This window comes from Rhodnius prolixus, unplaced genomic scaffold (assembly GCF_049639745.1).
Source record: "Rhodnius prolixus isolate KJV_2025 unplaced genomic scaffold, Rpr scaffold_6, whole genome shotgun sequence".
Classification (NCBI taxonomy): domain Eukaryota; kingdom Metazoa; phylum Arthropoda; class Insecta; order Hemiptera; family Reduviidae; genus Rhodnius; species Rhodnius prolixus.
Genome location: NW_027411634.1, coordinates 19588410 through 19614534, shown reverse-complemented (window position 1 = coordinate 19614534; position 26125 = coordinate 19588410). Strand labels below are relative to the sequence as shown.

The 26125-nt window shown below is 31.1% G+C and overlaps 3 protein-coding genes across 16 annotated transcripts in view; 1 reads left to right on the top strand and 2 right to left on the bottom strand.

The window, feature by feature from the left end:
• LOC141461314 (cytosol aminopeptidase-like) overlaps positions 1-20489 on the top strand; it is a 27130-nt gene extending 6641 nt beyond the window's left edge. Inside the window, exons 9-16 of one of the 13 annotated variants that reach the window (XR_012462762.1) lie at positions 79-305; positions 2029-2142; positions 6936-6988; positions 7087-7630; positions 8244-8444; positions 10598-10828; positions 12548-12656; positions 20237-20489. Coding sequence is in view for 1 of the 13 variants with exons in the window: in XM_074142252.1 (XP_073998353.1) it covers positions 79-305; positions 2029-2208 (407 nt within the window). In the remaining 12 variants the exon portion in view is untranslated. Of the gene's footprint in view, positions 1-78; positions 306-2028; positions 2326-6935; positions 6989-7086; positions 7631-8243; positions 8445-10597; positions 10829-12536; positions 12657-13658; positions 13896-14003; positions 16137-20236 lie in introns of those variants that run through there. The other 12 variants (XR_012462761.1, XR_012462756.1, XR_012462755.1 and 9 more) reach the window with 12 other exon arrangements.
• Positions 2028-11501, bottom strand: shop (sulfite oxidase). Of its 2 annotated transcripts, XM_074142251.1 has the most exons (10): positions 11243-11500; positions 10918-11099; positions 10547-10813; positions 10203-10359; positions 9369-9555; positions 7836-7964; positions 7066-7258; positions 4818-5024; positions 3590-3765; positions 2028-3312 (listed from the first exon to the last, which is right to left on the bottom strand). In XM_074142251.1, exons 1-10 carry the CDS (start codon positions 11260-11262, stop codon positions 3181-3183), a joined length of 1650 nt encoding a protein of 549 aa, XP_073998352.1. In that variant the 5' UTR covers positions 11263-11500; the 3' UTR covers positions 2028-3180. The 2 variants fall into 2 exon arrangements, with proteins under 2 accessions (XP_073998352.1, XP_073998351.1); XM_074142250.1 differs by having other exon boundaries at positions 10918-11501.
• On the bottom strand, positions 12678-26125 carry LOC141461317 (alpha-ketoglutarate-dependent taurine dioxygenase-like). The gene is made up of 5 exons (XM_074142255.1): positions 25819-26125; positions 25470-25664; positions 24509-24750; positions 21576-21731; positions 12678-20369 (listed from the first exon to the last, which is right to left on the bottom strand). Exons 1-5 carry the CDS (start codon positions 25946-25948, stop codon positions 20226-20228), a joined length of 867 nt encoding a protein of 288 aa, XP_073998356.1. The 5' UTR covers positions 25949-26125; the 3' UTR covers positions 12678-20225.

Genomic DNA, 26125 nt, shown 5'->3' with positions numbered 1-26125 from the left:
TAGAAGTCTATTTAATATACAAAAAATAATATAGTAAACAAAAACAGGTGATTAATTTGATTTTTTTCATTTTTACAGCTGGAATCAGATGGGGTTTGGGCTCTGGAGCAACTGGTGTATTTACAAATTCTAACCATGTTTGGAGAGAAATAGTAAGGGCTGGAACGGAGAGTGGAGATAGAGTGTGGAGATTTCCATTCTGGAAATACTATAAGCAGAAAGTCACCGAATACACCTCAATCGATGTTCATAATGTAGGAAAAGGACCAGGTGCTCAACCACCTCTGGGTGCGGCATTTCTTAAGGTAATCTAATGATTTTATTACAACAAAAGTAATGGAGCCATCATATTATAGTGAATTATTAAAAGTTAAGTGGTAAGTAAAGAATCTAGAGAACAAATTAAAATTTGTTAAGTGAAAACTGACGAAGAGGGTAGATAATAATGTATAATTAATAATTAGGAAGTGGTGGGAATTGAGAAGTCTAAGGACGGTGGCTGTCGACCGTCCAAGAATTTTATAGAAAGAAATAAAAGTTAGTACAAGGCATTACAAGGTATGGTACTTGTTAGGTCTGGGAAGGAAGTATTTTACAGTTGTGGTGGCTATGATAACTGGTAACACGATTTGTACGTGGCGTGAGAATAGGTTGCGAAAGATGGTATACCATTTGACACAGTACACATGCCTCTGAAAGTGAGGTATAGATTCTTTGGTACTGACCAAATATTCTCGGTTATTTTCTTCGATATTGCTTTAAAGACTGGCAAACTGGTAAACGAACATTAAGGAACATGTTTTCTTGGTGGGAACGGTTGAGATAAGAACTTCTAAAGGCTCAGTTCCCTCAAAGTGTTTTTTGATAATTTGCTTCGAGCACATCTTAAAAATCAAATTTTAGTAGCGAGAATTGTGAAAACTATCTTTGAATCTGAGCGGTTACAGTCATATGACGAATAATTCCAGTTATAACTTCACCTGAAGAGAATGAAGATAAAGTTTGATGCTTAAAGTTTAGGGCAGAGATCTCGCAGTTGAATTTGTTTTAAAAAAAACTTTCACTGAGCATTTTCCTATCTTAATTTTTATAAAAATCTAAAAAGTTACAATGAGGAATTCTTAAATATTATAAAATTATTTCTAATGATTTGAAAGATAACTAGACATAAACTAGAACCTGTGGTATATGTTATATAATGTTTTCTTAAATGTTAAAAACATATTTACTTAAACTGCACACGTTCATATTAGATAACATCTATCTTCATTAGATATTTTGGTTTCTGTGCAATTACTGAATAAGAATTTTTATTTATTTTTTAATTTTTGGTAAGTTTTTGATTGAAACTTCTAATTTTTTTTACTTCTTGTTCGTCTTCCTAATGGCTTTTTGAGCTAAATCACTAACTTCAATGAAAATATTATTATTTTTCTTATATAGTAAATAATTTCTTCCATTTTTTGAGTGTGATTTAATTAATTTATAAAAGTAAAGTACATAGAATTGACGGAGCTAAAGCTATAAAATGAATGTTCATTTTTTGCTGCTCATGACATTCCTGATAAATTCATTCGGTTCAGTAGTTATCCACTTTATTATATTCTGCAAGTCACAAAAGTAGGGGGCGGTTACTTACTTCAATTATTGCATTATTAATTCTAAAAAAAATCTCAGCGACCCATGCGCCAAAAAGCAGTTATTTGTATTAAGAATAATGGAATTTTGAAGCAAATGTTTTGGTATTAACTGTAGTATAATAGTAGTTTATAGTTTTCTCGTACTTAATTATTTATAGCTATATATTCTATTATTTTACATAATGATTATTACATTTTACTTAAGTTTTCTCATTTTTCTCCTGCTTTATTTTGTGATGCGTTTTCAATAGGAGATTGCTTATGCATGAATAGATAAATTATTGTATGTGTTCAAAGTAAGGACCCTAACCCGTAGGTTTTGCTAGAGATAGCAAGTGAGATCAAATTGGAAGGAATTGTCTTTATGAAAAATAAATAAATTTTACAGGAATTTGTACCAAAGGGAATTGATTATCTACATTTTGACATTACTGGAACAGGCTTGCTTTCTACCGGTATAGGTGCACCTTATTTAAGAAAAGGAGTAATGACTGGCCGCCCGGTAAGGACGATTATCCAATTTCTCTACCAAGTAGCATGTCCTCATGATAAAGGTGATGAATGTTAAATGTGATTTCTTTAATGTTGTGTGTAAAGTTTTAATGAATTTTGTTCTGTTTCTGCGTCTTCAGTACCTTTGTGTAATGTATTAATAAAATTAAATTAAAAGAAAAAAAATTAAAAATGACTTTTTCTATTAAGATATTGTAGATAAATATGTTTACATTTAATCAAGTAATTGTGGCTGCTTTACTCAGTTGTGAAGCTTTTGGAATAATTTTGGTTAGTCGGCGATAGCCACTCAACCAGCAGCATTTCATAACCTCCCAAAAAAATGGAGTAATTAATGCACTGTGAAGGCTGTTCAGCTAGTATAAAGTAAATATTAAAGGTTAGAAAAGCTAGTATATTAAAATATTTTAAAAAACTAATATAATAACAAATAACAAACTTTATTTTTTAACAACCCATTTCATGGTACTGTAACAACTCGTATGTAATTTTTAAATAAGAAAAGAATAAAATACACTTTTTTAACCAACAGAGCAAATTTAAAAAAAATTACAAAAAATATAAACAAAATACATTAATGAAAAGTTATAACAAAAATATTGAATTTATATTTTTTAAAGCTTCACTAACCCTGAACTAAGTACCTCCTATTAATGGCACATTCTTTTCATGTATTTAGAACCAGTACTCATACCAAATATTATTTTATGATATTTTAATATAGAATCACTATAATTCAGATTTACGAAGAACTTATACACATTAAAAGATATGTAATTTCGAAATATTCAAAAATATTTAAAACAAAAAAAAATATATATATATATATTGAGTGATGTTCCAAATAGAGTATCTCTCATTTATTTAGTTTTTTTATTTATATATATATTTTTTTATATTTAATGAATTTAAACATTTTTTTTTGCAAAACGTTGTGACAATTCATTTTTCTGCTTTAAACGTTTAGCAGATCAATGCACTTCAGACCACTGGTTTTTTCCTACTATATAAGTTACATGCCATTGTCTTAATTTTTGGAAATTTTAACTTTCACCCGGTGGTATGCATTGTTTAATACCCCTCTTAAATTCCAAATATTTTCAAAACTTTCTGGCTGAGTATTGTATGAGGAATCCACAGCTTTAACACTTATAACTACCTGTAACAGTGTATATTTAAACTATTACAATATATATATCAGAAAAAAAACTAAAGGTGAGAAATTATGAATTAGTGAAATCAAGGGTATTCAACCATAAATTGCAAGGAACGCTAAGAACCAACAAATATAAGTTCCACCAAAAGTTAAAAGAAATTAACAAAAACTAAAAAATCTTAGATTAAGAATATTTTGCAATTAGATTTACTACTAATGTTGTGAGAGTTTCATACAGGTAATATTAACTAATTAATCAATTTAATTTACTTAAACTTACTTCATCGGCATCTTTCGGCAATGGTAATTCAGCTTCCCATAATGTCCACGACCAAACATGTTCGCCTGGTTTTCTTTCATTTCCAACGTTCAGTTTGGCCGTATGCCATGTAGCACCTCCATCGCAAGTTAAATCTACGCGAATAATTGCACGACCGCCTCCGGACCATGCATAACCTAGAATAGAATAGTAGAATAGTAGATGGTGCGGGACCTACGCTCCACGGCACCGCAGCCACAAGAGGCTGATTGTGCCAGCCCCTTCTTAGATCTAGTACACGAACCCTCCCCTGCTAAAGAGGTTGAGGACATTCCCTACTAGTTCTTTTTGCGCTACTATCTCCTTTGGTCACAAAGTTCCAAAGGTTTCATAGCGCAACCGCTCGATTGCAACATAATCGAACAACAGGTGAGAGGCCCGTCTCCTCCTCTTCCTGACACAATCTGCACACCGGTTCCGAGCTGATAAGCCTCACCTTGCGCAGATGCTTCCTGAACCTACCGTGCCCCATGAATAGACCTGTAATATAGTAATCTGATTTCTACCCACGCACAGGGCCTCTTTGGTTCTTTGCTTGCACAGCCAAGGCATCCATAGTCTTGTTGTGTTTAACCCCAGGACACATCACCCAGTTCTTTTCGTGTTCCCTCTAGATCCAATCTCTGAGAGCCGCACAAACTGAGCCCCTGGTGATCCCCAGGACAGGCTCCGGGCCGATGAAAGGAGTGTTAGATCCATTCCTGGCCAGATGATCAGCCATCTCATTCCCTACAATTCCCACATGACCTGGCACCTATTCCAGCATGCATACCGTACATAAATAATTTTTTTTTTCCTTTTTATTTCTCTTCAAATAAATAATTTCAATAATGACTTTCTGATTTGGAAAGAAACGGGACCTATGCTCCACGGCACCACAGCCACAAGAGGCTTATTGTGCCTTCCCCTTTTTGGATCTAGTAGATGAAACCTCCCCTAATAAAAAGGTTGAGAGCTTTCCCTACTAGCGCTACTATCTCCTTAGGTCACAAGGTTCCAAAGGTTTCAAAGCGCAACCGCTCGATTGCAACGCAATTGAACAGCAAGTGGAAAGACCGTTTCCTCCTCTTCCTGACACAAACTGCACAACGGTTCCGAGCTTATAAGCCCCACTTTGTACGTTATTTACTATATTTCACAAACTTTTTGATCTGAAGTAAAATATTAAAATAATCTCAATCAAACTAACCTTTCACTGGAATTTTATCTTCATCTTCGTCAACACATACTATACTTTCATTTAGAGGAACACAGATTGCAGAAATTACAGGAAGTTCTTGGATTGCTGGTGACTTGCTGAAATCCACAGTATCCCAGTCTACACTAGGACTAAAACCTTTATAGTCATTTCGCTGCCAATGTGAATCACTCTCTTCTTCAGACAAAATAATCTTACCTAAAGACCAAAAAAGAAGTTATTAAATATCTTGATATTATTTGGAATTTATGGTAGTTTTTTTATAACTACAGTAAACAAACCAAAAACTGGATTTTTTTCTAAAAAACTTAATTTGTTTGTGTTCCACAAACCTCTCACATGAAACTTGCTGTAAAAATCTCTTGAATAAGCGAGGGCGGATCAGTTACATTTTGTCACATAAATAAAAAGTTGCTACATGCATAAAAAAACTCTTATTTTTAAGAATTATTACATATTTTGAAGGAGCTGTATAATGAAATGGGCCAAGTATACTCCCTTGAAGAAAACACGTGTCACAGAGAAAAGTTATTTGTGTATAATCTCAGAGTTAAGCAGTATGTTGAGTAGTAACCACTCTTAAGTTGTCATAATAACATGCTCAATTGTAAACATTGAGCCCCCCACCTATGGTCGAAGAAACCAACCGCCATTTTGTTTGAAGAGAACGAAGCGTCTATTGTAATAAACATATCAGTTTGCGTCAGTTGTAACACGCAGTTTTTCTTAATTCTGACTGATTTCATGTAACGAACAGCTAGAAAAAAAATAATAGGTATCAGTATAAAATTGAAAATTACCGTTTGGTTCAACTACATAACTCATTGAACAATCGAATAATGCCCTGAAAGGCAATTTTTAAGATAGTATTTTTACGGATCATCAAAGAAGTAAGCACAATAACAGAGATTATTCTAGCAAGTGATTTTCATAGCACTGCAAACAGTATGTGATGGTCTTTTAAAGAGACTGCAACTAATGACCAAAGCTATAGAATAACGTTAAGAAATTTAACAGATTTTATCAGTGTATCAGGTCATAACCGTCTAAATTTGGCTAAAGATTCGTTAAATCTAAAATCAGTGATAGATTTTGTAATACTTTATATTGCATAATTAATATTAGATACTATATTAATGTTTTCTATATTGTGTAAATGTATATCATAAATATAATATCTGATTTTATATGAGTTTAAAATCAACGAAGGGTCCGTCTGCTTAATAGCCTAAATAACTAAGGCATTCATCTTAATCTGAATCATGCATGTGTATCCCAGCTTCCTATCGTTTGGCACTATTTTTCACTAATATACTTTTAAAATAGCTTCATTCACTAGCATAATAGTTTTGTGACCTGTGCTTCTGTTTATCTCATCTAATACTTTAAATCTTCATTCCAACTGTAATTAGATATCTTTGGTTTATTTAATATTTCCTGATCCCATAGCCTTTCCAAAACGTCATGAATGCACGAATGATTGTGGTGTGAAGCATTTAGTGAGGAAGAGGCGGAAAAAGTTGGCAGAATGTAGAATAAAATTGTGCAACTTCCTGCCTGTAGATTTGCACAAATGGGGGTAGTCTGATTGCCCTGGCGTCCCGCTCGCAGCATCACTCTCTTTTTCTTCTAGTTATTAGTCAGGACTTACCTGTTTAGCGGAATTATCTGTCCGACGATAGGGCAGTTTACATCTGAAGAGAGTGGTGGTTCGTGCGAGATGCCAGCTAATTTTGCCCTTGGGCAAATGAAGAAACTCGAAATGGCACCATTGTGTAACTTACGTGGCTAGAGAATGTGCTTTCCAGTTCCTTGCCGTTTGTCCGGTACTCAGGGAGTGTAGGATTTCAGGGCTTGGTTAGGCTGAGCTGACCTAGTGAGGAATTTATTTGTTTCTTGAATGGAAAAGACAACTGGCATACCCACTATATTCATTTGTACAAACTGCTTCCACATTCAGAGCTTTTCTTGTTGCAGAGTGGTTATTGCTCTTTGATTGTAATTGTTTCTATCATCATTTTCATTTCACTAATACAGATTACTCGAATTTATAGTATGTAATCATAAGGTGTTTTATTTTATTTTTTAATAAGTGTATTAAATTTTCAGTTTTGATTCAGTGTACGAGGTTTAGTCGGCAGATGGACTAATGTTCATACAGTGTAAGTAAATATTTCTATTGTAAAATACGCTAATAAAACACTATCTATTTCAATATTAAAGTATATATTGTATGTACTGAGCCACTTGACATTTCTAGCGCCAACAATCCCTGGTACCACTGCTCGAACAGGAAATCCATGATCTCTGGGAAGTGGTTTTCCATTCATTTCATAAGCCAATAATACATCTCCTCTGGGATCAAGTGCCTTAGAAAGTGGAATTGAAGCCCCATAAGGTTTATTAGTTACATCAGTATCCAATCCTTCAAACTAAAAAACAAAACAATAATTTAATTTTATTAAAAGGCAATAATATTGTACTACTTTAAAAAAATGCTTTACTGGCACAAAACGAAAACATTTACTTATAATAGAAAAATTGTTGGCAAGGTTGATAACTTTCTTTTACAGGTTTTTATTTTTTTATTTTTAATGATTAAAGCGCGTCAACATCTGAGGTTATTAGCGCGGAGCTTTTTTTAGTGCACTGCCGGCTGCCGGACAGTGTCCTATCGTTACAGACAACGTTGACCATCACTAGACAGTGAGCTATAAGAAGCTCCTAGGAAGATAAAAACTAATCTCCGCGGTGGGAATCCCATATGCTAACCGCATAGCTAATCGCTTCCCTGTCTTTTACAGGTAATGACCATATTATTTTATTTAAAAAAAAAATCTTTCCTGATACTAGAAACTTATAACTTCAATTTTTTTATTCTTTTCAATAAAAAGTGTATCTTACAAAAGCCACGGTACTAATAAGTTCTATCAAATAGTCTTATATTAAAATAATTGTCAATACTTTTTAAAAAGTAAAAAATATTTGATTAATAATAATAAATTTAACCTGTACGTGCAGTGCTTTCGAACTTTCATTTACTCCCAGTTTTTTTAGTAAATCAGATAATTTCACTCCAGTCCATTCAGCATTACCAATCGCTGCATGTCCCCAACTCAATCCTTTTACTGGCTTTATCTAAACACATAAATATTTAATGTTAAGAGAAAAACTCTTTAACATATTTTTAAAATAACTGCCATTACAAAGTGTATGTTTACTTTTACACAAAAGCAATATTTGTTACTTTGATCATTTTTAATTTAAATGACTCCGAATATTAGAATCGAGATCTATAATACGTATAATAGCTCTTAAGATTGTTGATAAACATACATTAATCAAACAAACAAATCAATCAAACAAACAAATCAATCAAACAATAATTTCTACCAGGAAATCTAAATATCGTTTTAGGTGCAGAAGAAGCGTTAGGTACAGATAACTGCTTCTGTTTTCTTCCCACTTGTGAAAACCTTAACAAACTTGATGTAGTTTTGTGAGAAAAACGGACTTCCTTGCACCTCTACCTTGCCTGAAATGGTCTACAGTGCACAACACAAGGTTTTGGATCGTAAGATTACGAATGACTGAGATGAGAAGCTTTTGAAGTATTTGGTGAGTGAAGATTTAGGTACTCTAGAAATAATGTTATCGATATTACTGTAGTTTCCACAGGTTCAGAAAATTAAAAACTGGAAATTACTGGAAGATGTCAAGACTACGAGAGTACGGATGAGTTTGGATAATTTTAAGTTTAGTCGGCCAGCTAAAGAAATACAAGGAAGACGGATTGGACAAAGTTTAGGCTATCAATCGGTGTTTTCTGAAATTAACTAACTGAAATGATACACGTAACTCCAATTCAAAACAGAACTTTCTGGCCAACGAAAGATTATAGGTAAAAGGTACAGACAGAGTCCAAGAATAATGTTCTGGCTGAAAATGCAGTAAGCAGGACCTTGTACCACCGATATAGTTATTAGTGTTATTTAATGACCTGGAGCATTAGTAAAAAAAAGACCATAATCTTCTCGGTAAGGACAGAGATTTATTTGTCTAGCGAACTTGACTATGAAGTCAAGTTCGCTCTATGAAGTCCAACGAACTTGGAGCTATGAAGATTTTGCTCAACTTGGTACCGACAGCTATGGTCATTAAAGGTGATACTATGATGTCGTTTACAAATGTTCAATGGAGTGGATGATTGGGAATTTTTAGAGCCAACCTCATAAAAATTCATAGGCAATCACAAACGAACATTCTCTTAGAAATTATGAGTAAAAAAAAGTAACTTCGTTAGGAAAGAATTGTAAGCCTGAGCGAATTGGAATTTGAGCATCTAACAGGTACTGAGTCAGGAAACTTGATTTGCTTCGCGGACGGTTCAAGGCCAAAAAAAACCCTACTGTCTCACAATAGCTGGTGTGGTTTTAAGAATAATGACGTGAAAATCAGTCAACCGTCAGTCAACATCTAATAGTTTCATCAGGTTAAACCCAACACATTATAATCACAACATATGAGTAATGGATAAAATACCTGAGACATTTCACTTCTTCGATTACCAGCACACATGACCGTTGAAGTGACCGTATAGCGAGGCATTTTTTTCAAATCTTCCAAGGAGAATATTTTAGTTTCCAATCCAACTCCTGTTATCTCAAGCTCATATTCGTCAGGATCTACTTCAGGGACAGGAAGGTGGTTTCGCACGAAAAATAGTTCCCTGAATATAAACCAAATGGAATCAATATTCCATTTTGGTTAAACTTTAGATAGATTTCCGCATTACTAGCGCAGATGGTAAAGGCATTTCAAATTTTATCCGTTGTTATGGTCCTGACAAAAAAACTCGTAATGACTTCTTTTTTGTTTTATTTATTTAATTTATTAATGTAGGTATACACACATTATAATAATAAATTATTCTGTATTACTGTGAGATGAAAATGAGTGAAGGAATAACATTCATGTAACATTGGTAATCCGAGCGTTTACGATTTCGAGTGATTGCTTAAGTAGCAAGCACTTACATTATAAAGGAACACTAACAAATATTACCAATTTTTTTCCCCGTCCATTCTTGTCCTACAAAAGGGTGTCGTGGCATTAGCTATGTATCCATCTAACCTGGGGAAGCCAGAGGATTATATAGTAACGCTTAAAAACTTGAAGACAATGGTTCAGTTCCCCCTTGCTTGGAATGAAATTATTTATTTTCATTTACTAGTCGCAAAAATCTCAGGAAGAGATATCTAGACCACTTTGACTAAGACCATAGCAACGGAACAAACAAAAAAAAAAAATCCACCAATCTGCGCAAGTGATCCGGCTTTTTTGGTTATAATGCTAAGTTTTCAAAAAATTACTCACTCAGGAGTTATATGATTCTGTACAAGAACCTGTGACGGTGGTTCCCCATTGAAGGGTTTATCCGAAGAAGGCTTTAAAACAGGATGTCTTTTTGGATCACTAGCATAAGGATCATCACTTGAAGCTGAATGATCGCTGTCTTCTTTGGTCAAATTGCCTAAAGAGAAAGTCGGTAAATAAAAGCGAAGTTTAATTAAATAAAAAACTAAAGTTTGAGTTGTTCATTGAATTCTAGGGAATACGAAAGATAAATTCATTTAAACTAACTAATATGAGTATTTAAATAGCATAATTTACGAACAAATAAGCCAAAGCTGAGATTAACGAATTTATTTATTTTTTACCTATTCTGTAACCATCAAGAATCTCTAATATGTGTTCTTGCTTGTGTACAGCGTACATATTCCAAAATGGATCTATTGCTGCTCCAGCGGCCAACAAGATAACCTCACCTCCTGGATGCATTTCTACGAATTCTGTTATGTCATAAACACCTTCCCGAAAGGTAACCCAGATCCTGTTATCCTTCGAATTGTGTTTTGACACTTCTTCGGTACTGTAATATGGTAAATTAGGACGAGCTGAACCAAATTTTTCAAGAAGATCTTCATCTGCAAAGGAGAAAAGTAAGCTATAAAATTGTTCTTTTTTTTCATCTATTGGGAAATCAATGGAACTAAATCAAAAATACAAAAAAGATTTCTGTATAAGTTACCTTTATCTTTACTTAAGGCAGCGACAACAAACGCAAAACCTAAAGTAGCTCTTTTTGAACAATAATGATTATTATATCGGCTCCTTTTACTTTTACGACCGTCCTGATTCAATGTCACAAATGTGGAGACTACCGGGCGATTTAGTGCTTTGAAATTATTTCTGAAGAACCAGTGTAAAGCCCTAAAACTTAAACTTATTAACATGTGTGAAAGTTATCCCTGGGAATTCTGGTAACAAACCTCCTTTCTTTAATAAAATAACCAAAATCTTCTTTTATACGTAGTAATTAATGACTGCAATTGTAAAAGAAAATGACTGATTACCTTGGAATGTGATTATTCATTTTTCCATAAAAGATAAGACCAAAAAAAAATTGTCTAACAATATACTGCTTAACTAAGACTTAAAATCATAAATTAAAATCTATGTACATGACTTATTCGCTCTTAATAACACATGAACAATCACAGCAATAGTTTATTCAATCACATTGTTAACCTGACCACTTGTCTACATAATATAACCTTTGATAAAGTAACCTTAAGTGTTAAGTACAGTGGTGGGCAGAACGAATCCGCCTTTGGAATCGATTCCAATAACTCGCTCACTGATTCCAATTACTGTAACTACTCTGTACATTTGCACAAATGTCCTGCAATTTGTTAAAATGTATCATAGCCCACTTAATGTATATACAATAGACCGGCTAGTGTCGCATGTATTGGTTTAAATAAAAATGAAAACACAAAATCATCACTAATTTTGATGAAATTTTTTCAATTTCGGTTTCAAACATTTTATTTTTACGCCAAGCGTATATTACACATATTAGGTCGGCTAGCTTTGGTTGTAGATTCCAAAAAAGAGCGAAATTCAAATTCTTTATAAGCTTTGCTGGGAGATCCTTAAATTTGGATTCAAACATTGTATTTTTTTGCAAAACGTACATTATACAATATAGATCGGCTAATTTTGGATGTAGAGATTTAGATAAAAAGAAAAAATACAAAAAATTTCCTGAATTTCTGTTTCTAACATGCATGTAAGTTCGCATGCAGCACTCCAGTATCAGCAGTATTAAATCAAAAGATCAACATTATTTAATGTAATTAAAATAACGTGTTTACTGAGTGAACGGAAAAAAAGGACCGAGTCCGAACTCAAGAAGATTTAAATCGTTCTGGATTCTACTCCACTGGTTCTGTGAGTTACGCATTAGGGTTTTGGTGGCGTTGATGCCTGGTCATGGCTACAGAAGTTAGGCAATTGAAAACCGGAAGGGAGAACACCATCTGTACATGATGTGGCGATGGAGTACGAGTGAGATTGTACCATTATCTGGTACAGTATCCTCGCTTCCTGAAGGCTAGGTTAGGATAATTGGTTAGTCAGTTACTGCTAGTCAGACCGGCACATTAAGCAGGAAACTTTGTTTTCCTCCGGATTTTGGTAGGTATGGATTAAAAACCTCAGGTGGTACAGGTCCCACCCATTAATTAGCTCAATGTGAAGCGTGTTAAAATAGCCAGCCGGAGATCTCCAGATCAAATTCAGGCGTGCTGCATGCATTTTATCTTCCTAGCAGCCTCTATAGCTGACTGTCCAGTGATGGACTAGGTTTATTGCAGAGAAATCACTGGCCGGAGACGGGTATTGCTTGGAGAGAAAGCTCCAGGCGCCAATGACTAGATTTTGACACCTCCTTATAATTAAACAAATATTCCAACTTTTAAGAAGGTAAGCACAAATAATACTATATCTACTGCAAAGATTTTATTTAGAGTTTACAATACACGTAGTATTTTTGTATCTAATTGAAAATAAAAACAATACACCTTAAATTATGCGCCAATTTTATTAATAAAAAATTTCCCTGTTTAGTTCAAATTACTTTTGTTTAAAAATTTGGCAATGCGTAGAAAAATAATCGTGATTTTCAAAATTTACCTTACAATTTCAATTTTTTTTTGATAAAACAAAATATCAGTTAAAAACCGAAAAGAATCTTTGCAAGAATATTAATAATTCTATAAAACAGTACATATTATATGCATTCATATAATAATATTCACTAGGACCGATACTAATTTCACTTCACAACAATAACAAAAATAAGCAGACCAACAATAACAATTTGTTTTACAAAATATTTACAACTTCTTAATATAAATAAGAAAAACTCAATAAATCAAAATTACAATGATATCTTATTTTTTAGAGCAAGTTATAACGCTTTTTTTTAAAAAAAATTATTGTAACATAAAAACTAATTATTTGACCATCTGATTTCAGGTTTTCTTTTTCTTATGTTAATGTGATATTAATTTTTTATTAACTTTATGTGGTACAAACAACTATTTAAAAAAATTAGCGATTTCAGGCAGTTACATAAATAGAAATATCCAATCCTCTACTCTTAATTCTTTTTTAAAAAAAGTTATAAACTACTTTTATTTTACCAATAGTCAAATGAAGAGGGATTAAAACGAATGTTTCTAATTGCACAGACTATGCGGTTTCTCTACTAAAGAATTCTAGATGTTCTAATTCTATTCATTTTAAATGAATAAGTCAGGGTTACTGCTTATTCACGTAAAGAAAAACAATATTTCTAACTACTGAAATTAAAAAAAAAAAATTACAGGTGAAATGTACCTGTCCCAAAATATCTACTCTTTTTCTTCTTTGTAACAAATTTTTCTTCCTTTAACTTAAAATTTGAATCTTTTTTTATTTTAGATCCAAGAAAATCGATAACTTTTATTCATTATTGAGTTATGAGGAAACAAGTGATTGAAGAAAAGCGCAATGGCTCGTTTTTATTTAATGAAATCTTTCGCGTAGCTCTAAAGTCACAGAATATACACAATTTAAAAAAAAATCTCTGCTCTAAGGAATAGAAAGAATACCTAATCTATGAAATGTGAGCTCAACCTTGCGCATGAATGGTTTAATAAAAGAGTGACAGTTTGGAAACCGCTTTTTTTTTTTATAACCTTCCTTGGTAAATTGCTTTATTCATTAGCGCAGGTCAAGAATTAAGTTAAATTTTGAAAGTAATTATATTTACTTTATATTTATTAGTTACCAGGCGAAAACAGATTATCTGAAGCAGTTTCACGCTCCAATCTCTAGAAGAGTATCAATGCTGAAATAATGATTTAATTTCAACATGAACAGAATTGAAAACTATAATAGATAAAAATCGAAATTTTGAATATTTTAAAAAATTTGTTACCAAGAAAACGTTTATGAGACTTTTTTGTGCAATCTACGCTATTTTAGTAGCGATTGAACTTCTTCTTTTTTTTTAACTTACATCCTAAAAAAATTAATTATTTCATTTAAAATAGCATATTATTTATATTCACAATTCAGTAATTCACATGTAACGTACACACATATACATACATTTTTTTTTTTTAAATTTTTTTACTTGTTCTTTGATACAAAATTTCTATGTGATACTTGAAAAAATAGAGAATTGCAAATTCAACAATTTCTACACAGATTACAAGAGCAATTCTTGTTTACTACACAATATTTATATATATATTTATGCTTTAATAAATTTAATGAATATCCCTGTTTAAAAAACATTTTTTTTTTCCTTCCAAAAGAATGGAATTTTAGACATAATTTGCCATTAAGCTTGATAAAAAGTTTAGAACCAATGTTTTATTAAATACAACAAATAAGTGTATATGGAATGTTGTTCCTAAAAAACATCGTTCTTAATTTCATCCTGTTTTTCAATAATTTCAATGACTCCATGTGGAACAAATTATTTTTCATATATATAATGTCATTATATTTTAAATCTCTTTATTCAATAATATCATAAAAAAAGTCTTATAAAAAAGTTTTATTTATTTATACAAAATATTTTGGGAAAATACAAAGTTTAGCTGATAAGTAATAAAAGCTTAATTTTTTTTTAAAAAAAATCACTTATTACTTCTTTTTAAATATTTGCAGATATATGTACAAATTATTTATTCTCGTTGCAAAATTTGATGCAACTTAAGAAGAATTTTCGTTACATCTATAAGGGAAGGTCTAAAATTTTTCGACCTGTAAAAACTACAATTTTGAATTATTTACATTAATATTTCACATCTTTTAAACGTCTAAAAGTCAAATATGATTTATCATCTATCAAAATTTTTACACCTTATCATATAATTAATTAAATGTGTACAAAAAAATTATGTAAGTGATGTAAAAACTTTCAGGTTTACATTTAGTACAAAACAATAATACTTGAAACTGGCCCTAGGCATCAGTATAGAGGTTAGCTACGAAATAAGAAGTGGCGGAAGGTGAAACTCGGAGTAGCGGTGGACTTCCTGATGTTGCAGAAAATCTTATAAAAACTTAACTAACCGAATGATAAGTTGACACAGAGAGTGAGTACCGTTTTTTTTATTTAATAAGGGCTCTGTCTGCGGTCCACTCAAGCATCAGACGGCCATCAACTTGGAAGAAAGAAAACCCACACAGAAAAATCATATTGCCCATGACATTAACAAGAAGGAATTTACATTTTTAATTTAGTGGGCCCAAAATTTGGTGACCACAATTATGAGAAGAATTTAAAATATGTGGGATTTAAAAACAATCAAGGTGTCCTTTTGAAGAACGGCCGACTGAACTTGGACTGACGCTTCCCCGCGATGGGGATCAGTATCAAAAGAAGGCATATATTTGTTGGGCAGAAAGCTTTGGGTACTTGAGCAGCCAGCACAGTAAGAAGATACCTCGGGAATATGGAGTTTGAGTGCGCAGAAGATATCCACCAAGTTTAGTTTGCCATCGCATAACGTCTCTGCTTCCTGGCGAATGCCCTATTAATCCTCCAAACGCGAGGAGAGAGATCGAATATGATAATAATAAAGAGAAGATCAGATGAGTGGTTAGGGCATACTCAATAATAATAAATAACTGATTGAAAAAATAATTAGCCGGGTAAAGATGGTCAGATTAATGAAGACTTTTTCAAATTTGGTGGAGAAGAGTTATAGCAGACAAGAGTAGGATTTGATGACAAATATCTGAAAACGGAAAGATGCCAGAGTAACATACAACCTGGTACGCACACTGCATCTATTGTATTGAGAGTAGCCACTAACGATTTCAAAAAGGTAAATCCAAAATGAAAAACGAAAATCATGCAAAAAAAAAATATTGGAAAAGATGTAAATAGAAAACCTGAAAGTTAGCAAAAATTGAAAAAACCTTTACTACATAAACATTGAGTGTCATCTGTATCCCAAATCACACCTACTATATATATATATATATATATATGTATATACACATACAAAATACAGCTAGATTAAAATTTATATTATTCAAATACATTAGCTACTATTCAAACTAGCTACTAGTATTACAACACATTTACAGAATGAAATATATAACCATGAAATAATCTACTAATGCAGCTATGTCAAATTGCCAATGATTTTTTCATTTAAGAACACACCTTCATATAAATACCCAGTCAACCACAATCATTTTTTATTATTTTTTTTGTTGAATTATTAAATAAAATGCTTAATTATACGTAAGTGTTCATTTTATTTTTTGTTTTGATGAGTTAAATTATGGTCCAAACCTAGCCTGTTAACAGCAAATGATACAACTAGTTGATATTCTTTCGTTATTTGCTGCATGTAAATAATGCTATTTGAACGTTTTCAACATCAATTAGATCCAATATTATTATTTAAATTTGATACTGACAAAAAGTCAAAATTAGAAGAATAATGAAAGCAATGGAAAAATTATTTAATAAAAAATTAAACGAAAAAGTAAAAGGCGAGGAGTGTGAACGTTTTTTTTGTTAAGGTCTCGTTTTACATTTTATTACTTTTTAAAATTATAACAGATGAAAAGACAAACGCGATTAATTATTATTATTATCTTTTTTTTTATACAACTCTTTAGTTGGTCCAAAACCCAGCTTTCCGGCGGCAATACATATCCGCCGATAGAAATGATTTTACATATTTAAAAAAAAATAAAAGTTTGCTTCATTTTTTAAAATATATAGTTACAAAAATAAAATAAATAAAATGTTTTGCTTTATAAACAGATAATGACATTTAGACCAATCGAAGAATATCTTGAATATTGGTTAAAAATAAAAAAAAAATTGCTACCAATGGATTTTTAAATAAAATTATCCATTAATCAAAATGGATATACATAAATATATTTACTCGATATTTAGGCTAATTCATTCAAACAAAAGAAGGTAAAATTCAATTGGATATAGGTTTTTTATTTACGTTTTCAAGGTCTTACTTTACATTTTAAGATTGTAGTAATTGATTTTGAGAAGTATGTTGAATTTATTCTTAGAATTAGTGAACTGAAAGTGTTCATTATGTGTTAGTTGTTCGTTCATCAGTAAAATTTTTAAAAGTATCATTTTTATATGGTTAGGAGTCATTGGTAACTGTTATTTAACTTATGAAACTTCATAATTTTAATTAACTTAGCTCTCGTTAGTAACGATGTATTTGTAAGCCAAAAGTGTACTCAGTTATTTATTATAATAAGCCCACATCGCCTGCAAAATATTTGAATTTTTGTTGTTGTATCCTATATGTTGTTTACCAAACATGGTTTTAAGTTTCTGTACTGTCTTACGAAATTTTAGTAACAAATGACAGTCTGATATTTTGAGCTGTGCATCAATTAGTTATATATATATATAAACAAAAAAATATTCAAAATTGTTAGAAATCAAAAATTTTGTACCTCAGAATTGCATCCAATAAAAATTCAGCAAAGCTAAACATTCGCAGTTTTCTCCATTTAATGATGTGGCAAGTTAAAAGATTATTAAGTATAACTGGAATACCTGCCCAATTGAAATAATGCTAAACAATAAATGATTTTTAATCTATTACAATATGACCTATAAGAATATAAAGCTAAAATAAATTAAAAAAAAAAACAAGATTTATCCTTCAAAAAAATCGAACTGTGATGTAAAAAATTCGAAAGGTCTAAAAGTCAGTATTAAACTAAATAAAATTCATTTTAAGGATAACAACACTAACATTATATACTTCTATTTTGGTCCAAACCTCCAGCTGTTCTACAGCAAACAAACAGGAATTTGTTATATCTGCTGTGTTTAAAAAGTTTTTTTTTTAAATTATTATTATTTTATTTTAATAAATTTATATCTCTTTATTATATATTCACAAAACACCGACATAAAATAATGTTTAATATATTTTGGAAAATATTCTAGTTAAACAGGAACAATTAAACTTACATCTTTTTTTTTTGTTAAATTACAATTTAAAAGAAAAAAAAAAAAAATATGGTAACATAATCTCAGCTCACAAATTAAAAGACTTGTTTAACAAATATGTATTTTATATTCTAAAAAGAATCTCTCTAAAATTATAATTTAAAATAATTAAAAGTGAAATAATAAATATAAACAAAAACAAAGGAATAAAAACAAAAAATATCCAAAATTGAATTAATAACAATGTGTTCAATAAATTATCTTTAAAAATGTTCTTTGGTCCAACGATCCCAGCCTATAGTCAAATAGTTCAACTATTTGACCCTTTTTTAATTTTTTTTTTATTTTATTATTATTTTTTTTTTTTTAAATAGACAACACCAACACGAAGAATTAAAAATTTAACAAATAAAAACACACACGCATTAAAACCAAAATCAAAATCAAAAAGAGGTGCATGGCCACGCAGTTTATTTTCATCCGATGGACGGTCACGGTTGACTGATATAATAATTTGCATTTATTAAACGTACAATACCGTAATTTGCAACACTAAACAATCCAACGTGAAATTTTTTTAAAATTCAATATTTGTTCCCAACCCAGCCTGACTTTCAATTAAGTCATAAAAATTAAAGAAAGATAAACAAAAAAATAATATAATGTTTACGAGATAAATTAATCAATAGTAAAAGTCAAATTAATTTAAAAACTTACTTCGTTACAAACAAAATTGCATCTTTTATTTTATTTATTTGCCATTAGTGCTAAATATAAATTTTCTATTATATTTAATTATTTGGTCCAGACCCCAGCTTGTTTGGATAATCTTACAAAATGATTTTAGTTTTTTTATTATTTAAACAGAGAAAAAGAGAAATTAGTAAAATTATAGTATAATTACTAAGAGGCATGAAACGGAAGGATATACTTCTTTTTTTTAGTTAAAAGTAAAATGCAAAATCTGTGAGTGGAAAATAGTCAATTTTACTACACGCACTACACTTTATGACTGTTTTACTTATTTACACAAGTGAATGTATAATTATTGCCATGATGTCAAATCGATGACAGTGCTTTAGATTTGATTAATTTTACTTCTTATTTATTTTGGATTCTTTTTGTATTTAAAGAGCTGTAAAAGACATATTTACTTTATTTTAGCGAAAGTATGAGAGAAACTGTCTTGAAACATTCGGATAGTTTAAGAATTTTATTCAATTATGGAAATTTTCAAAATTTTGTTTAATATTACATTTCAAAAAGTTTCACTTTTTTTTTAAAGAGAGTTTCGCCGGAGGATAAAATTGAAAGAAAAGATAGATACAGGACATAATGGCGGTATAATTAGGATCCATTGTCAGACGCTATAAGGATATTAGTTGCGTGTTAATGATCATTATACAGTTACTAATATTACTTCATTTTTTTTAAAAGTACGTTTTATTTCATTTTACTTTATTTTTTCTTGGTTCTACTACATTTGGTATCAAAAGACTTGGTGAGGACCCGGTCGCTTTTGAAACATTTATACTTAAAAGTAGTTTCTGTATACAAAAAAATCAAAATAATATTTTATATTCTTCTTTTTTAAAGAGAAACCACAAGATATAGCAGAGATAGTGAAGATAAACATGACAAAGAGTATTAATTAGTTTTTGCTGAATAAATATTTAGTAATGAGGATTATAAGTGATTTTTTTTATTTTGTATTCATTTGATTAATTTTAAACATTTAATTCACACTGTACACTCATACTAAACCTCACACACCACACATAAACCATTAACAACTAAGCATACGACACACAAAATATACATTTTTTTTTTTAGTACTAAACACCAAGTAATAATTATTAAAAATTATATTAAAAGAATAACTTTTCTAAGAAATAAATATATACATCTAAAATTCTATAGCAAAAGATGTGTAAATAGCCAACTATTTTTCATATTTCATTATTATAATTTCAAACAGATTAAGTAAAATAATTTTTTTTTCTTAATATATATAAATTTATAGTTAAACTTTACTTTTTAGGTGGATATATCCCTTTAACTGTTGTCCGGTGCAAAACTCTTAAACCAACTTCTGATCTGGGAAACTGAGTCTCTGGTGTTGCTTCATGTCCAACAGCTAAATTATCAGAAATTATGAAGTCACCAACAGACCACTGTAACAATAACATAACACTTTCAAGGTCATTTCAATGTCGTTAAAAAAAAAAAATCAATAAAGAGCCTGTCCTCCTAAAGGCCCTTGAAATATCAAATATAATTCTTTAAAACTGAAATTAATTTTGGAATCATCTATTATCTTTTTCTCGTAATCCATTTTTTACTTCCAAAAACATTCTTTTTCGTTAAAATTCACGCAAATTGTTTCTATTTTTTCGTTTTATAAATCTGCACTTTGTTTTTTTTTTTAATTATCAATAATAAAATCTAAATAATAACCTGTACAATTATACAGATTGTTCATCTCAGTAATTTACGATCATAACAGCATAGGAAAGTAGACATTCCTTGTGTTTACAGCTTATTTAATCTGTCGGTATTTCAATCGAACTCAAATTGTTCGATTTCAGATTTTTTACTATAGGACAGAGTTGTGAAGTTGTTGAAGATAACGAACACCCTGAATAACTCAAGTAAGTCAACAACCGATTAAATGTCAAAAATTATGATTGTGGCCACATTAATATCAGAAAGGTTGGTTGATAATGATTGGGCTTATTATTTGACTCAAGATCACCACTTTTAAAGAAGTGTTGGAAATGAAAGTGTGGCAGCAAATTTTGTACCAAAATGGTTGCATTTCCTAAATAAACAACACTCAAGGAATTGCTAAATGAAGACAAGGACGATCCAGAACTGCCCCACCGAATTATAACTGGATATAAGTATGAATCCCTGAAGGGACCCAAAAATAAGTCAATTTCGATCGAATGTGTTAAGGTTATGCTGCAATGATTTTTACTGTTTCAAAAGCCTATAAACTATGAATTTCTGCCTCAAGTACGTACGGGTAATACGCAGTACTAACTGAAAGTTTTACACACTTTGCGTGAACCAAATCAAGATAAAATGTCGCCACAATTCGTGGCGAAATAATTCATGGTTATCGCACAATGATAATAATGCATTTACTGCATTATCACACTTCACAGCTTGTTCGTGGATTTTTGGTAAAAACAACACCGTTATATTGTGTAATCGCCGGTCATGATCCCTTGTTACTTGTTCCTAATTCTAGCTTTGGCTAGTGCGCTACATAATAATTTTATAAAACATCATATAAACATTTTACAAATGATGAAAATTTATGTGTATCTCGAAAAAAGTATGAACATAAGATTTAATACAGAAAATCAGCTTACGTTATGTTTGTACTGTATGGAACCATTATCCTTAACAAATTCTTCATGTATATCTTTGAGTATACGACGATATTCCGGTTTAGTAGCCATCCTCTGTTCTTTACTACCAAGGTCATAAAGAAATCCACTGGTCATTCCCAAATGAAAACAAAGAACCTGGTTGAAGAAAAAAGTATAAGTAAATTTACCAGAACTTAATAAACAGTAATGAAGTATATACAAGGCAATTTCAACAAAGCAAATTGTGAACAAGGTACTATGACCGATAAAAATCAATAATATAACAGAAATTTATTCACTTCTGCGAAAAAAATATATATTTGATTATGAAAAGAAAATTGTATCGGAACCAGCATAAATGAAGCAAATATTAGTGATTCACCCACCATGAATGAGTGTTTTTAGGCTATTCTGACTAATTTCGGATATTGGTCCATCATCAGACATTAAATCATTACGTTTGTTGAGAGAAATTTGATTTCCTTTTACAAAGCTTGTCACAACACAATCACCACACTATTTGACAATATGGAGGAAGTGTGTTTATATGCAAATAAATAAATGTGAGTAGGTTATAGTAAGGTAATTATATTGGTGAAGATTTCTTCAATAAAATAAGTGAAGGTTTTTAAATAATGCGTTTAACTTAATTTAATGATTCTTTTATTAAACAACACATCTTTCCAATTTTACCTACATTTGGGTACATTCATATGAAGTAATATTCAATTAGACATTTGAATGAAAAATAGAACGCTTTAGAAGTCAATTTTTTCAAAACAAACCATATAATTCTTACTCAGAAAGTGGATATCAAATATTATCCAGCATGATGTATCCAATCGTGTTTTGGACAAAAGGTTTCGAGCATTTATAATGGGAAGAACAAAAATGAATTTGTTTCTTTCGGGAGTTAATCGGGGGGTGCATTCAATAGTTTTCAGTAAACTGTACTCAGGGGAACTAGAACTAAACTGAGAAAGGATATTGGTCATATCTAAATAATTGTCAGTATGAGTTCAGAGATGCCAGAAGCACCGAGGATCTATTATGTACTGTTAGACAAACAAACGAGGGGCCCTTGAAAACTTGGAAATCTTGGCAGCGGCTTACAATTCGGTGTATATAATTTGGCAAATAGTAAATTGCAAGTGTAGTTAAAAAAACAAAATGTTTAGTCTCTCATTCATAGTCAGTAAATGTGACAAAGTATTATGTCCGAACTACCAACCAAGAATCTGAAGAGCTGATTACGACCCAAGAAAAATAAAGATGCATTTTGAATCTCTTTCTCTTCATTTTCATTCTGGATGAATTTATAAAGAATTGTGAAAAGGGAATGAGGAAACTTCTTGATAGAGTATAGACAATGCCAGAAAGTAGGGTTTGGTAGCATGGTATATGAGATCCAAGAACCTTTAGTTTAATATGAATGATCTTGTGAAGGAACTGTTTAAGATAAAACTGCAGAGGAACTTAAAAAAATAGAAAACTATGATGGTTGGCGACGAGGAAAAGAAGCTACTCCTTTAGGTCACTGGAAAGATCTTGGAGCAGGTGAGAAAGCTTACATACTTTTACTTGAATACCTAGGTGAACACCTAAATAAAGAGGGAAGAATGGAAGATGAAATAAAGGAAAAAAACTAGGTATGGCAGGGAGGTTTTTTAACCAGGAACAGAGTCTTAGAAAATATAGAAGTATCTGCAACGCCGAGGTAGCTGTTTAAAAAAGTGTATACCTATTGTTGTAACATATTGTTGTGATTATTGGATCTAAGAACGAAATAAAAAGCAAACTCATCTATTTGATGAAAGCCAGTATTTGCCTAGTGGCAAGACTAGAAGGAATAGGATTAGGAAGAAATGTGACGATATCAAACATCTAGGACGTTGAGTCCCTACGTAGCAAAATTATTGAAAAATACAGCTTCTCCGAAACAAACACTTGGTCCAAATATCAGAAAAATTGGATCGCGAAGGCTGTTTATGTTACCACAGTAGAAGGTAGCAAACGTATAAGGGAGGTCGTCCTCGAAGGACATGGAAGGAAGGCTTGCTAGTAGGGTGCTTTAGGATAAGGCTGGTTAGGGAACAACAGTGGAAGGCCTCAACACTGCTAAGGCTATGTAATGGTACCATCTAATACAACATTAAAATAACCAACTCCCAAAGTATTAATCGGAATTTGAAAATGTTCAAAATAACAGTGGGGGAAAATATGTTCGGTTATTTTGCTAAGGGAGTATTAATAACTCTAAAAAATGTTAGATAATATTGCTGCAATAAAAAAAATATAAAACTTGGAATCTTTAAAAACGAATACGAATTCAATCGAACTATTCATCTTATATAAGCAATTCATCTAATGCTTAAAAATGAAGAAAGTACCTAAACTAATACTAGACATTTATATCTAGAAGTAAAACAAATTTGTACCGAATCAGATATATTTTGGGTTACTAAATGCATTTATCAATGATAAACGGGAGATTTAAGATGGTTTCTAGATCAAAAGACTACCTTTAGTATAAATGCATGAAACGCTCAGACTATAGTTCGGAATACTATGATCTGCTACCAAAGGTTAAGTCAACGAGGGGGAATAAAACAGATTTGCTTTCTTTAATCAGTTCCTATTTGTTGGAGATAACAATCATCTAATAATAATTGCTTTTGCAACTAAACTATTAATAACTGCATACAAAACTTGAAATAATTAAAGTTATTGTTTTTACAACAGAAGCTTATAATGATGGGTTTTCTCAATCAAAATTAACTAATCAAGTCACCAATTTAAAAAAAAAAAATTATGCACTTTTAAGCGTTAAGTTACTCGAGTTTCAACAGAATTCAACTTAGCCACTTGTTCAACTTTTTAGTTGCACTAATTGCTCAAATAAATATAAATTAAAACAACTCAAAAATACTAACTTTTTTTTTGGAGATGGGATGTCTGTAGATAAGAGGATGTACCGGACCTGTTCTGCGATCGCTAACCATCCATAATCGTTCCCATTCTTTCCTTTTTTCTGATGGAAGTTCAGATACAATTTCAGCTAATGGTGCGAATTTAGTTGCACCTTGTTTGGGTACATTAACCATATGGTATAGTGAATAAGAAAATGGGGCTTCTTGAAATGATCCATCTATGTGCCAACCCGTCCTTCCAACGCCTTAAAATAAGAACCTTTACAATATCCTGTACATTTATTTACTATTATTAATACGAGATAAGATACGAAAACTATCAACAGAAAGAAGTAAGAAATACATAGATCGGTAATTAATGAAATGATTTAGGCATTAACTTGTAAAATGTGTAACCGAATTTTTACCATCTTTAATGGATACATAACAGTTAAAGTTACATGATATAATGCAGTGGGGGATTAAAAAAAAACAAAATATTAAGCAAGTTTTTTGGTATTCATATCAAATTTGGAAAAACTGATAAATGTATTAACTGTACAAATGAAATAATTCATATAGCATACAATCAATACAGGAATAACTATTATAACAATAATTTAGGCTTAATAAAATAACTACAGAGCCGTATCCAAATACTTCATCAAACATTCATTAAAAGCAGGGTTAATTGTTAGTGAATTAAAATTTTAAGTTTGGTTATATAACAAAAAGGTTTTTTTTAAACCTATAATTTTAGTAAGTAAATGCCATTCAATGTAAAATTTCATTAACACACCGCTAAATGAAGTCTATTGAATTTGTCTAACAAAAAATAAAAGTCAGGGTTGAAAGCAGTAAAGGTTGTATCATTGTTTTAGCACTATAACTAATCAGTTGTAACATATGGAATGACAATATCAGTTTAATAATTAAAAAATAAAAATCTCTGTTAACAGAATATTAGAACTCATAAAAAGAATACCTGTGCATCCTTCTTCACTATCATTTGATACTCTAAATACATCGGGGTGGGGAGATTTCGGATGCTTATAAAACGTTGATTCCAATTCGCCAAACCACTTACTAATTTCCACATGCCTCTCACCGCTTACAACTCCTTGGTCTTTAAACACAAGGATACGATGTTTGGTTACATCTTGTTTGATTTGTTCTACAACTGAAAATTAGAACAACCTGTTGTTCAGTTACTTAACCTAGTGAAACGAGTGAAAAGCCAAAATAAAGATAATATAAAAGCTGTTGTTAGATAAAGAAATTAGTTTTTTAAAGTTAAAATAATGCAAAAAAAACAAACGTAAATGATCACATACCTTCTGGCCTGCTTTCAGTCTTGAGATCTATACCCCTAACCTCACAACCAAGTTTAATTGGAATCAACTCATAATATTCTTTACTCAAATGGCTCATGCAACTTTTTAGTAAATGAACTCCCACACTCATAATACCATAACTTATGTTATATTATACAATTCATCATCACGGACAGAAAGAAAAGCCTAGCTAGTAACATACACTTACATATTTCAAACACAGCTATAACGCCATTGCCTGGCTGAATGAACAATGAACCTAACAACATGGAGACTAACCTCGCCACAAAGATTGATATGTCAGAAA